The 14,026-nt window shown below is 44.5% G+C and overlaps 1 protein-coding gene across 1 annotated transcript in view; it reads left to right on the top strand.

Moving 5' to 3' along the window:
• The window catches only part of C4H14orf39 (chromosome 4 C14orf39 homolog), a 47,119-nt gene extending 33,489 nt beyond the window's left edge, over positions 1–13,630 (top strand). Inside the window, exons 9-12 of the mRNA XM_065402569.1 lie at positions 3,976–4,139; positions 6,013–6,148; positions 7,832–7,889; positions 13,428–13,630. Coding sequence (XP_065258641.1) covers positions 3,976–4,139; positions 6,013–6,148; positions 7,832–7,889; positions 13,428–13,630 — 561 coding nt within the window. The remainder of the gene's footprint in view (positions 1–3,975; positions 4,140–6,012; positions 6,149–7,831; positions 7,890–13,427) is intronic.
• The last annotated feature ends 396 nt before the right edge of the window (positions 13,631–14,026 follow it).

The following is a 14,026-nucleotide window of genomic DNA, read 5'->3' as shown; positions in this document are numbered from 1 at the left end:
TTTGCTGCATGAAGGCCATTTAATTTCTACAGAGGGTAGATGTTGAGAGGATGCACTGATTCATCACATACCTCAATCATCCTGCCTACATGCGCCTTCTTCAGCCAGCACTGGCCAAGTTTTGGGCTATACTGACTCCTATCGTCCCCCAGCTGAGTGGTGCTTGTGGCAGCTTTCAGCCACCACAACCTCTTCCCAGAGATTTTCCATCTTGGGGCCCCTGTATCTACACTGGCAGAAGCTCAGGTTGAAGCTATCCTATAAAATATTAAACATTTTTGTCATTTCTACTTCATTATGTACAGACATATCACAGTGGCACCTAGAGGCCAGTGCTTAATTTGTGCCAGAGCTTGCCAGGGCTGAGCCCTGGCACCTCTAGGTGTGGCAGATCATAGCCTGGTGCCTCTGGGCTTGCCACATCAGTTATGAGAGTAAAAAAAATTGCTTGAGCCCCAGCACTTATTTGCTTGAGCCCTGGCACCTAATTGCTTGAGCCCCCACCAGCACCTCTTTCATTGCTAAAAGCCCCAGCTGAGATCAGGCCCCATTTTCCAGCCATACCAGAAGAAAGACAGGAGGCAATGTATGTGGTTTAATAAGGTTGCAGCTTTATTCATTTAAAACATCTGGGTATACCTGACAGTAAATTGTACAGTGCAGGTCATCATCATTTTCTTAATCATTGGCACATAATCCCCAACCTGGTCCACCGCCCTCCCTTTGTCTGAGGCAAAAAGGAGCTAAAAAAGAGGTGGGTCATCTTCCCACTGTACCAGACATAGGAGCCCCAAACCCAGCGTACTCAGATCTCTTAAGGGAGAATTCCCTTTAGATCCTCTTCCAGTCCCTTTTGTCTGATAACCATATCCTTTCCATAATGAGTATATGCCCTGGACCTCTGCCATGAGTTTTACTTACTAAGTTGCGACATTATAACTTATCCCCTCAACCCCAGCCCACCGGGTCCCAGAACTGCTGTGGGGAAGGCAAAAAAACCCCATTCCACCTCCTCCAATCACGAGGTGAGGGAAAAATTCCTTCCCCGCCGCTAGGAAAAAAGGGTATCTAGCATAAGCACACAGCAGGTCCTGAGGAAACATGGTCCCTAGGCAGATTTTATGGGTGGGTGCTGCCAGCCCAATCCAGGTAAAAGAGGGCTTCTCCAGAGCTGCATGGGGTATAAATACCACCCCCATATACTCTTCCAGTCAGCAGATGCCCTGCCTGGTCCAGCCCTTTCCTGCTTCTCCCTGCTCTGTACAGGTAAACTTTCCTCCCTTTCTCCACCTCTGCTGCTAGTTGGGTGGGGGATCCTAATGGGACAACAACCCTTTTATTTGAGATAGCTGGACAGGGACGCACCACATCAAACTGAGATGAGTACATTGTGCTAGGCACTATACAAACACATAGTAAGAGACAGGCCCTGCCCTGAAGAGCTTGCAGTTTAAATACACAAGATACACAAAGGAAGTGAAGTGACTTGTTTGAAGTCACACAGCAGGTCAGTGGCTAATCTAGATCTCCTGATTCCCAGTCCATTGCTCTGTCCTCTAGCCCATATTGTATCCCCTGACTCCCTACAGTACCTTAACTATGGGGAGTTTATGGCAGCTTTCTGCTATATGTAAAATCTCTCTCACACACACATTAAATAGAGCTTTATAAAATTGGGGCACATCAGCTTTCATCAAAGTGAATTGCAATTTTTAAATATTTTTTTTTAGAATTGCAAATAAACTGGAGTGAAACCCTAACCCTTCCCTGTTTCCACAAAGCTAGAGCAAATAGGCTCTGTGAAGCCCATGTGAGCGAGAGTGTGGGGCAGCTTTACAAACCCTGTACAGCTTCTCTATCATTGATTTCAATAGGAGCAGGCTTCAGGACCGCTTTCTCTTAGCCTCATTCGATGCATACCCCTTTGTGCTGTGCTATGTAGAGGTGGTGACTTCTGCCACGTACAGAGGTTACAGAGCCCCGTGCACCCCCTTCTCTGATGCAGAGGAACAGCCATGTGCGTGGGCAAATTTCACCTACTCAGAATAATTAATAATTAAGACATCTTTTACCAGATTAAACTAGAGTGCTAAATCCTCAGTTGCAATGGACAAGGTTGCTATAGTGAAAGGCAGCCACAGCCTCCATGCCACTAGAGATGCTCTAGATCAAAAGGAATTATTGATGGAAATTATATTGCCTGTGTTATGCAGGTCAGATTTGGTCCCTTCTGGCATTAGAACTATGAATTTCACTGGGGTCTCTGGGAAGAGCCAGCACAACCTAGAAGAGCAAATAATGCTGACTGTGGAGGAGATATGGCCAGGTGGTGGAAGGATGTGCTGATTCAGTGTTTTGTACACACATCTAAAAAACAAAAGAATTTGGTTGCTGAACACCAGGACTGCTTATTTCACTGAAACCACCACAGCCAGGTAAAGGAGTATCCCATATTCAAATATATATGTGCTAACAACCATCCCCCAACCAAGAAATGGTCATCCACAGGTTTCTGAATCCTTAAATTGCACAATCTAGACAAAGGTGGGAAAAACTGAACTTTAACTCTGTTAAACTAACAAGATTGCACTTTGTAACTTGTCCTGGTAAAACTCATTGAGTTTTCAGATCAATGCAATTTTTGCCTGAGTTACTGTAGGATTTGGTTCATTAAGAACAGGCAGCAAAGGCCTCTTTATTCATGGGAAAAGAGTTACATGGTAGAGGTCAGTTTTGACTAAATAAGCCAAATCAGGCTACTGAAACTTGGAGTGTGTTTATACCTTTTTATTTCATAGCCAACGTCCCATACAGTTATCACAGTAGAATTTTTGTAGTTGTTCTACTTGGCTCTGTCTTCCAAATATAGGATTCCATTTACTGAGGTTCATAGATTCCAAGGACAGAAGGGACCAAGTCTGACCTCCAGTATAACTCAGGTCATAGAACTTCCCCAAAATAATTCCTTTTGACCAGACACAGCATTTTTTAAAAAAAATCCAGTCTTGATTTAAAATTTGCCAGAAATGTAGACTCCACCATGATCATTGGTAAATTGTTCCAATGCTTAGTTACCCGCACTGTTAAAAAATTGACACCTTATTTTCAGTCTGAATTTGTCTAGTGTCAACTTTCACCCATCAGATCTATGTTTTAAGTTCTATTAAAAGCTCTCATTTTGAGTGCTGCTCGTGGAGAAGGATCTCCTTTACAAAAATATCACCTGTGTCCTGGTTGAGATTTCCTGCTCAGAGTTCAAGTGTCCATTCTCATCTAACCTTTTCTTTGGGAAGAGAGAGTCTCTGTGAACTAAGGTATGTTCTCATGGTGATGTCCCCTAATTCCACTGGAGAGTACTGAAAGGTTATCCCTTTCCACTGCTATTAAAAGCATCAAATCTAAATAGTTCCACTGTGAGAAATGTAGTGCTCTGTTACAGATGGGTAAGGCTGAGGTGGCTCTTCCATTCTAAATCCCTATTTTCAGTCTTTTTATAAGTTTCCCAAATTTCTTTTTGTGCTGCAATTTTTAATATATGGTCTCAATCCAGATGTGATTTTTTGGTAAACCACATAGTTTAATATGCAAAGGTAACTATAGTGTGCAGATGTAGTGATGTTGGTCCCAGGATATTAGAGATACCAGGTGGGTGAGGTAATATCTTTTATTGGACCAACTTCTGTTGGTGACAGTGACAAGCTTTCGAGTCCTGGGTAAACTTGAAAGCTTGCCTCTTTCATCCACAGAAGGTGGTCCAATAAAAAATAAAAGATATTACAATTTTAGCAGTTGATTAAATAGCTTATTAAATAGTTGATTAAATAGCTTATTTTTTATAAATATTAAACTTTTTACCTAAACAAAGGAGACAAAAATACAGTCAATATATTTATTGCTAAAAGGACTATTGACATTTTGTAAAAGATGTAAATGCCATAAGCGTGCTTTTTATTATGTGACATTTCTTTTTAACAGAATGTACACACAGAGTGTTTTATTAAGTCAAGTGAGGATAATCCTGAAGCAGCAGAAGGAAGTACTGAACATTTTCTGAAAACCCCTGAGATGCCTTTATTTATAAGAACATCAGAATCTAATGGGAAGAAAGCCCAGTTCCCTAAAACTCCTCCATTTGAATTGTAGGATTTTAATTTTATTGATCTTTTATGAGCCATGTCATGTTGATGTGCATTTTATAAACATTTTGATTAATTTTGCTATGCAAAAACAATTTTTTCCTGCAAGACAGTGCTGAACAATGTTCAGGTTTTATTAAAATTATTATGATAGCAAATAGAATTTTGTTTCAGAGGGACATTCATACTGAAGCAGACTTGAAAGAGAACATTTATACGTTCAACAGTGTACTGGGCACTTATTCTTTGGGGTTTTTTTGCTTTATTTGAGGCATTAATGCCTAAATAAGGGCCTTCTCCCCCAGAATCTAGCTTCTTATTCTCCATGATACTGAAATGAAATCATAATCCTGCATTTATGATCTCACACTCTATCGCCATGGAAATGATTGGGAAGACATAAATCTGATATTATTTCTTAACTACAGAATCTGCAGGAGAAAAAGATCTGCCTGTTTATGTAGCCCAAAATTGCACTGGCTTCTTTTGCTGCCATATTAGATTTGAAATTCATGTCTAACTAGCTCTCCAGCACACAAAATCTTTTTCAGCATTACTGCTTTCTCTTATTGAGAATTTGCTTATATGAGATTGTATTTGGTTGATTATTTTTTTGTTTTTGTTTTTTACTTCCAATTTCTTGCCAGACATTTGTAACAAGTTTGAATGTTTCCCCTGGTATGGAAGTCCTTCTGTTAAGGGATATTTTTACAGTATATTATTGATTTTGGTATTACAGCATTTGTCTGTAAATAAGAACCAATGTTTGATCTTTTGCTCTGACTGGCTACAATGAACTCACTCTGCTTCTCCTGGTGGGGAAAAACTCCATAGACAGGGGTTATTTATGACTGTGGGAAACATTCAAAGGATGAACATTTTTTTAATCTAATGAAAAAGTTGCTAGACTGTGTGGTTTTTCTTTCTTAAACTCTTTGCTTGGGGCATCTGTTCGGGGGAGAAACATGTGACATGCTTAGAGTCGCCCATCTCAAAAAAGATATATTGGAATTTGAAAAGGTTCAGAAAAGGGCAACAAAAATTATTAGGGGCAAGGAACAGCTTCCATATGAGGAGAGGTTAATAAGACTGGGACTTTTCAGCTTGGAAAAGAGACGACGAAGGGAGGATATGATAGAGGTTTATAAAATCATCACTGGTGTGGAGAAAGTAAATAAGGAAGTGTTATTTACTCCTCATAACACAAGAACTAGGGGTCACCAAATGAAATTAATAGGCAGCAGGTTTAAAACAAACAAAAGGAAGTATTTCTTCACACAATGCACAGTCAATCTGTGGAACTCTTTGCCAGAGGATGTTGTGAAGGCCAAGACTATAACAGGGTTCAAAAAAGAACTACATAAATTCATGGAGGATAGGTCCATCAATGGGTCCAGGTTCAGGAATGATGTCCCTAGCCTCTGTTTGTCAGAAGCTTCGAATGGGTGACAGGGAATGGATCACTTGATGATTACCTGTTCTGTTCATTCCCTCTGAGGCACCTGGCATTGGCCACTGTCGGAAGACAGGATACTGGGCTAAATGGACCTTTGGTCTGACCTAGTATGGCTGTTCTTATGTTCTTATGAATAATATTCTTACCTACTTTGTACTACAGGAAGCAAGTGTTGGTGTAAGGACCAGGAATTAATGACAGATAGAGGAAAGTAGAACAAGAAGCCTGGTTCTGATTTCACATAGGTGTAAATCAGGAGTAACTCTGTTAAAGTCAATAAAGTTACACCAGCGTAAAACCATTGTGAGATCAGAATCAAACCCAGTGTACCTAAGGGTCTTTTATTAAATCATAGGGTCTGTTTTATAACTCTCAATATAAAATGATTCTTACAATGTTTCTTCCTTTCTTTCATTACAGGAATCATAATTTAGGTTGTGAAGGACCAGCACCAAAATCACCTGCTTTTTCTTTTCTTATGCCCTGTGCCCAGAAGTCACCTGGCTTTAATTTATTTGACTCATCTGTATTCGGAGCAGAAAATTCATCAGACCAGGTAATATTGAATCTTAAAGATATGATCAGTTGATTTTCACAAAGTGAAGTATTCTCAGAAAACTTCGTTGATTGTGTAGAAGGTTTCCAGCATCCTTTGTGTTCACTTACATTGTCACTTGTTTACTAGCTTGTTTACTTTTATAAAATATATCCTTTGGCAGTGCTTTTCTACTGCTAATCCCAGTAAGAGAATTTCTGACCAGGTATGATTTTGTTCTCGCTGGGGCTGGCCCTTGTGCTTTTGGTATAATGGAAAGCAACAGGGCTCAGATTCTCAAAGGTATTTAGGTGCCTAATTCTGATGGGAATGAGGCACTTAAATACCTTTGAGGATCTGGGCCAAGGACCCTTCTGCCACTTCTGGCTCCTGAACAGGGGAAAGAGGGGGTGGTTCCGCTACTCTTCCCTTCCTTCAGCCTTCACTGTTGTGTCCCCCTCCCCAGGGTATAGCTCAAGTGCCAGCCTCTGCTTAGGTTTCCAAAGAGGCAGCAGAAGGAAATTGCTTTGATTCTTATCAACTTGAAAAACAGCAGTGAAAACTGACAGGACTTTGCAGATACAAGCAAACAATGCATTAGTAACACTCAGTTCCAGTTTAGAAGGCATACTTTGCCACCGTACATTAGGGCTTATTTAAAAAAAAAAAATTAAAGAAAGCTTAGCTTCTGCAGAAGGTGATATCATTTACATGGGAAAGTTTCCTACTCATGCAGAGCAAATGGATTTTTCAAGCCCTGAATATGAATATGACGTCACCCCAAGTTATCTTTTGGTTGAATTGCTGCTGTGGGATGGCCCTGTTGTGTAGTCCCACTGCCACGTGTAAGCCTGGCAGATCTGGCCTGGGGCAAAAGGACATGGCTAGAACTCCACGGAGAGCTTAGGTTGTTTAAATTGCACTGGGAGCTGAACCAGCCCCCTGCTGCTCCCAGAGATGGGGAGTCACAAATGTAGCATGGAGCCATTTTTGCCTCCCTGTTCCCCATCTTCACACCTCAGCTGCACAGAGCAGTTGAGGATTGATCCCCCCATGTTATCTACTCTATAGAACTTTTCAGAAGCCATATGGAAAGATTAGTAATTAATCGGAACATCTGTATAAAATGGCTTACTAGAGTAGTGAGTGCTTGTGCTCAAATGTCATTCAACAGAAGAATCATAGAATTGTAGGACTGGAAGGGACCTTGAGACCATCTAGTCCAGTCCTCTGCACCCATGGCATGGAGATCATATTACAACAACATTTTACTGCAGTAGCTCTTTGCAGTGTATGATATAGCTTCATACACCAAAGAATAGTCATGTAAAGGCTATCCAATAGGGTGACTTTGGATGCCGTCTTTCTGTGAGTTATTGATTACTTTTTGGAATTAAAGATGGAATGATAACAACATTAGCCCTTTGCAGGAATATGCTGCCGGAATTAGAAGCTGGTCAAAAGTTGATTTTATTGTACTGTAGTTTTACTAGTTACCACTGTAGTGGTTGAATCATTTGTATCTTTAAATATTGACTGAAGAGGTAAAACACACTATTTTAATGTCTTTAAATGTAACAATGTAGCTAAATTAAAAACTTTAATCATTATGAAATTATGTAAAATTAATCAATGCTTATATCAGTATTCTAGTTTATGTTGTAGTTTTCTCATCTGTTAAATATAATGGCTACTATGTTTCAGACTGATGAAAGTTATTCTGCAGGAAACGTAAACCCTATTTCCCCACACAAAGATATTGGTAAGCTTTGAAAGTGAAAAGTACTTTTATATACCAGTTTATTCTGTTCATATTAATGTAATTGATCATTTAAACTTGTGGCTCTGTTCAAGAAGAGATCCCTGATTGACAGAAATGTTGTTCAATAATGGTGCAATGGTAAAACTGTGACCCTGTAATTTGTGGCCCATTGTATATATGTGTATTTGAAACAGCACAAAATATGTCCCTGAATATTACATCAGAGAGCCACAAAGACTGGACAACATTTACATGAAAGAGGAGGCAAGAAGATGTAGGAGGAGAGAGAGAGGCGGTGGAGGGGCAGTGAGAAGTCTGGCATTAGATGTACTTGGAACAAACCATGAGATAGAACACCAAGGTGAAAGAAGCAATTCTGAGAGCTTTGTCACTCATTAAAAAACCTAATTTCTGTCCTATTAAATGTGAAACAGCACAGCTAAATGCCTATGGGTTACCCCAAGGCTTCCAGTTCATTGTAATTGCACATTGGGTCTGTTAGTACCATTTTGGGCTATCAGTGTAAGAAGGAGAAGTTGTGTATCTTTGGACATCTCTTTCTAAAGTGCAAGTAATGTTTCCATGTTGTTAGTGAAATCCTTGGACCTGACTCTGCTCTTACTTCCTTCTGTCTAAATCAATGTAAAATTGATGTGAATGAGAGGAAAATCAGACCCTCTGGGCCAGGTCCTCAACTGGTGAAAATCAACATTGCTCCAGTGAAATCAAGGGAGCTATTCTGCTTGTACCCTCTTGTTGACAGCCTACCCTCACTGAAGTCAATGGGAGCTTTGTGCCAGGATTTCACCCTCTGTCTCTGTCTAACCTCATAGTGGGAATTATCATCTCATCTCATTTGGAGCACTAGAGCTTCACAGGCCAGTCATTATCTGTTAGACTATAGCAAAGCAGGTATATATAATTATATACATATGTGTGATACAAGACTCATCTTTATCACGTCTGTGGGATTAAACTCCTTTTTAAGATTTTTTTTTTTTGGTATGGGAAAGTGTGTAATTCCATGTTATGAAATTCAAAACTCTGATAGTTAAATAGTTCTTTTATCTGTAGCAGTGGTTCTTCTTCAACTGCATGTTCATGTCAATTCCAATCAGGTGTGTGCACGCCATGTGCATGACAGCTGGAAGATTTTTTCCTTAGCAGTGTCCATAGGGTCAGCCTGGGCGCCCCCTGGAGTCGTGCCTTCGTGGCACCCAATATAGGGCCCTGCCGCCCTGTCCTCCCCAGTTCCTTCTTACCGCCGGTGACGGCTAGCTGGAACAAACTGTTGCTCTTGCTTTGCCAGCGCATTTGGGCAGTGTCCACTCTTCGTGTTTATAGTTCTTAGTAGTTACTAGTGTTAGTTAGTAGTAGTAGTAGTTCATAAGTTTCCTTTCGGGGGTTCCCCCCCACCAATGCTCCCCCGGTACAGGGGTATGCCCCGGTCCCGAGGGTTCAAGCTCTGCGAGGACTGTGGAAAATTTATGCCTAAAAGCAACCTGCACCCTTCCTGCCTGCGGTGTCTCGGGGAGAGCCACCAGAAGGAGAGGTGCAGAATTTGCAAAGGGTTCTGCCATAGGACCTAAAGAGACCAGGAGCAAAGGCTCAAGATCCTTATAATGGAGGCGGCACTCTGGCCACAATCCATCCTGGGATCGGCAGAACCCACGCCCAGCACCTCCCCATTGGTGCGCAGTGCTCTGGCACCGATGGTGTGTGAGCCGGTGCCGAGGAAGGACCCCAAGGAGTCACAGCACTGCCACAGCTCCGCCCATAGACAGTCTTCTGTCAGGCACCGGTCTCAGTCCCTGGTGCCCCAGAAAAAGAAAAGTCCAGAGAGGGGGTCGCTCTCCCCTCTCCAAGCCCAGGGAGCTTTCGGCAGGGAGACCCGATTCAGGCCATGTCACCTCGACTCCTCCTCCTCTTAGGGTCTTGTCGACTCCCGATTCCTCCGGGGTCCAGTAGAGTTCAAACCCTCACCGCTCTCCGGACCGACATGGCGGGCAGCTCCAGCTCCCCTCAACGCCAGAGGCATTCAAGACGGCTCAGGACCTTATGCGCCTTACAGCGCCGTCCTCCCCGCAGAGGAGAGACAAGTCGCCGGTGACCACCCGATCCCATCAAGGGGCAAGCCGGCAATGATGGCGCGCCGATCCTCATCTCCAACGCACCTCTCCCCGGCACAGTCTGCCCACGTGGGGGAGCTGCACTGGTCCCCCAGTTCTCGGCACCGCTCGCCGGCACCACGGAGTACTGCTCCTCCGTGGTCCTCCTTCTTGGAGACCTCGGAGTCGGAATCCTACCACTTTGATAGGACCAGGAACAGAAGGTCCAGGTCCCAGCGTGACCGCCAGCCCTATCCGGCACCGTGGCCACTGCAGTGGCAACCCCCGACTCAGTGGCCCTTCTGGACACGGTGGGCATATCATCAGAGCCAGGGACAGAACCAGGGGTCGAGGTCCAGATCCGCATCAGTATCGTCGGCTTCCTTCACCCTCCGCAGGCACCGTCAGCACCACAGGCAGCGGCGCCACAAACGCCCCTCCCTTCGCCTGCGGCGCTGGCACCAACACTACTGACCTCGACACTGACGGCATCAGCAACCTTGGCACCACCAGCATCAGCACCGAAGATCTCGGTTCCAGTGGCCCTGGCACTGCAGGCTACGGATGTGGTGGCACAGCAATACCGGGTGCAGCGTGAGCCCCTGGGCACTGAGGGAAGTGAGCAGGGCCCATTGCCAGGATTTTCCTCCTCATCCTCCCCAGATGAGACCGTGGCAGGGACATCGACAGCCCCAGCCTTGGAGGACAGCAGGGTCCTATAATAGCTGCTGCGACGGGTGGTCCCAGAACCTGGGTATCCAGGCAGAGGAGGAGGTAGAGGATGCCAACCCTATGGTTGATATCCTTGCCCACTCCGGGCACTCTCACATTGCCCTGCCGTTAATTAAGACCTTTGCTGAGACCACAAAGACCTTGTGGCAGATCCCGGCCTATCTGACCCTATGGCCAAGAGAAATGAAATGCGGTACTTTGTCCCCTCAAAGGGATATGAACACTTATTTACACCCCCCCCCAATTTCCTGGTGGTTGATGCAGCTAATTAGCACAAGCGCCAGGGCTACCAGGGGCCCTCTCCTAAAAATAGGGATGCTAAAAAACTAGACCTATTTGGGAGGAAGGTCTGATCCAGGGATCGGCAATCTTTAGCACGCGGCCCGCCTGGGTAAGCACCCTGGCGGGCCGGGCCGGTTTGTTTACCTGCCGCATCCGTAGGTTCGGCCAATCGCGGCTCCCACTGGCCGTGGTTCGGCGCTCCAGGCCAATGGGGACTGCGGGAAACAGCGGCCAGCACATCCCTCGGCCCACTTCGGCCCTCTTTTATGACAAAACAGATAAAAGACTCCACAGTCTAAAGGACTTAAGGGTCACCCTCAAGTCCTTGGGCCTCCACACTCCCCCCCACTCAGAACAGGCACTTCCGGCCTCAGCCTCCATTGTGGTTCTACCAACTGCAGAACCGGCAGGACACTTGGAGGAGGAATAGGAGTGGCAGGAAAAGACTGCACCCGTCCTCGGGCCAGGGCTCTGGCCATCCCAAGCCACCTTCCGGCCCCAGACCGGCCTTTTGAGGGTGCGGTCAAGGATGGTGCACCAGTACAAGAACTGGATCTACCCCGCCTTACCTTTTTGTCCTGACTGTCCCCTTTCTACCATGCATGGTCCCGTATCACTTTGGACCGCTGGGTGCTCCGCACGGTAGACAGGGGATACTCCATCCAATTATGTGCCCTTCCACCCTTCCAAACCCCTTCCCCTTTCCTCTTCAGGGACCCCTCTCATGAGCAAATCCTTATACAGGAGGTGCACTCCTTTCGCTAAGGGCAGTGGAAGAGGTTCTTCATGAGCAAAGGGGCAGGGATTTCTATTCCCGGTATTTCCTAATACCGAAAGCCAAAGGTGGGCTCAGGCCCATCCTAGACCTGCGAGAACTCAACAAGTTTGTGAAGAAGCTCAAGTTCCGCATGGTGTCTTTGGCCTCCATCATCCCTTCATTGGATCCAGGAAACTGGTATGCTGCCCTTGACTTGAAGGACGCATACTTTCACATAGCGATAATTCCGCCCCACAGAAAATACCTCAGGTTTGTGGTGAACAACAACCACCATCAGTTCATAGTCCTCCCTTTTGGCCTGTCAGTGGCACCTCGAGTGTTCACCAAGTGCATGGCCGGGTTCCCGCGAAGCGGCAGGTACGGGTGTTCCTGTACCTAGACGACTGGCTGATCAAGGGCCGCTCCAGGTCTCAAGTGGAGGCACAGGTCGACTTCATAAGAATGACATTCGACGAACTGGGCCTCCTTCTGAACAAGGGGAAATCAACACTGTCCCCGGTTCAGAGGATAGAGTTCATAGGGGGCAGTACTGGACTAGACACAAACCAGGGTATACCTCCCGGAAGCAAGGTTTCAGTCCCTGGGCGACATCATACAAGGTCTCAGGCAGTTCCCCACCACCATAGCAAGGAATTGCCTGAAACTCCTGGGACACATGGTGGCTTGTACCTATGTAGTACAGCATGCCAGACTCAGACTTCGACCTCTTCAGTCGTGCCTAGCGTTAGTGTATCAGCCAGTCCGGGACAGTTTGGACAGGATTTTAACCCTGCCTCGACTCCCTCCTGTGGTGGCTCAACCCACAGGTAGTATGTGCAGGGGTCCCCTTCACCATCCCTCAGCCATCCCTCTCGCTAGTGACAGATGCGTCAGACTTGGGCTGGGGGGCACATTTGAGAGACCTCAGAACACAAGGCCTCTAGTCTCAGGCGGGTCTCACTCTACACATCAATGTCAGAGAGTTGAGAGCAGTGCGCCTGGCATGTCAGACTTTCAGAGCCCACCTAGCAGGGAGATGTGTATCAGTGATGACAGACAACACCACGGCGATGTTCTATATCAACAAACTGGGGGGTACATGCTCCTCTCCCCTGTGCCAGGAAGCCTTCATTCTGTGGGACTTCTGTGTAGAACACTCGATACACCTGCAAGCATTGTACCACCCTGGAGTACAGAACGAGTTGGTGGATCATCTCAGCAAGTTGTTCCACGGCCACGAGTGGTCCCTTTGTCCAGACGTAGTGAACTCAATCTTCCATCAGTGGGGCTTTTCATTTTGTGACCACTTTATAAGAAAAGAGCTCTTTTATGGACCACCTCCCCTCTCAACACCCAATCCCTCTACAGCTTGTCTCAAAATATTTCATTCTGTGGACCATCAGGAAGGGCTCTATAGAACACCATGAACGCCTCTAATCAATTAGATGCAACTGTCTTGCTAGCCTTCATTGAACGCAGTGTCTCAGTAATGGGAGCTCCATTTCTAATGCATGAATAAACATGCCATTGTATGCTGATATTCAACAGGATGTTAAAGTACAGTACATTATTTCAGAAATACAGCCTGTTGATTGCAATCGTCTTAAATTAGATAAAATCTTATTTTAACAGACTAATTAAAATATGTATTCCCTGTAGGAAGCTTATTTGGGAAATCGGAAAATGAAGATGCGTTTACATTTTCCTTTCCGTCAGAGTCGTCTTCTCATGAATATGGGGATGGAAAAGATGACTTCAGCTTTCCATTTGCATTTGGACAGGATCAGAGAACATCACATTCTTCCTCTCTGAAAGGTTTTCACTCTTCATCACAAAATACAAAGCCATTTACACTCTTTTAAATACATTTCTTGACTTCCTTTTGTGTATTTTTGCTGCTTAGCCTTGACCCTTGTTTTCAGCAACTTAAGAAAAATTCATAACATTTCACTTCTCTGTCATTTAATGTAAGGTAACATTACTGTACTTGCATCAAGAGCATTTAAATATTCTCCACTAATCATACATGCTCTGAGATGTTTTTATTTTTATTTTATCACTTTTAATGATTTAATGTATTGTGTGCATGAAACCTTTTGATAAGCTCTCCTTTAACTTGCACACGTTAACATAAACAGCAAAAATGTCAACAGGCAATAACATATTCAGTTACTTCAGTACCTTTTACTGAGTATTAAACCTCCATGTTGAATAAATTAAATGTATGATATCAAAAAATGGAGGCTGGTTTTGGTGTC

The sequence above is a fragment of the Emys orbicularis genome, chromosome 4 (genome assembly GCF_028017835.1).
Source record: "Emys orbicularis isolate rEmyOrb1 chromosome 4, rEmyOrb1.hap1, whole genome shotgun sequence".
Lineage (NCBI taxonomy): Eukaryota > Metazoa > Chordata > Testudines > Emydidae > Emys > Emys orbicularis.
This window is presented reverse-complemented; position numbering and strand designations above follow the sequence as displayed.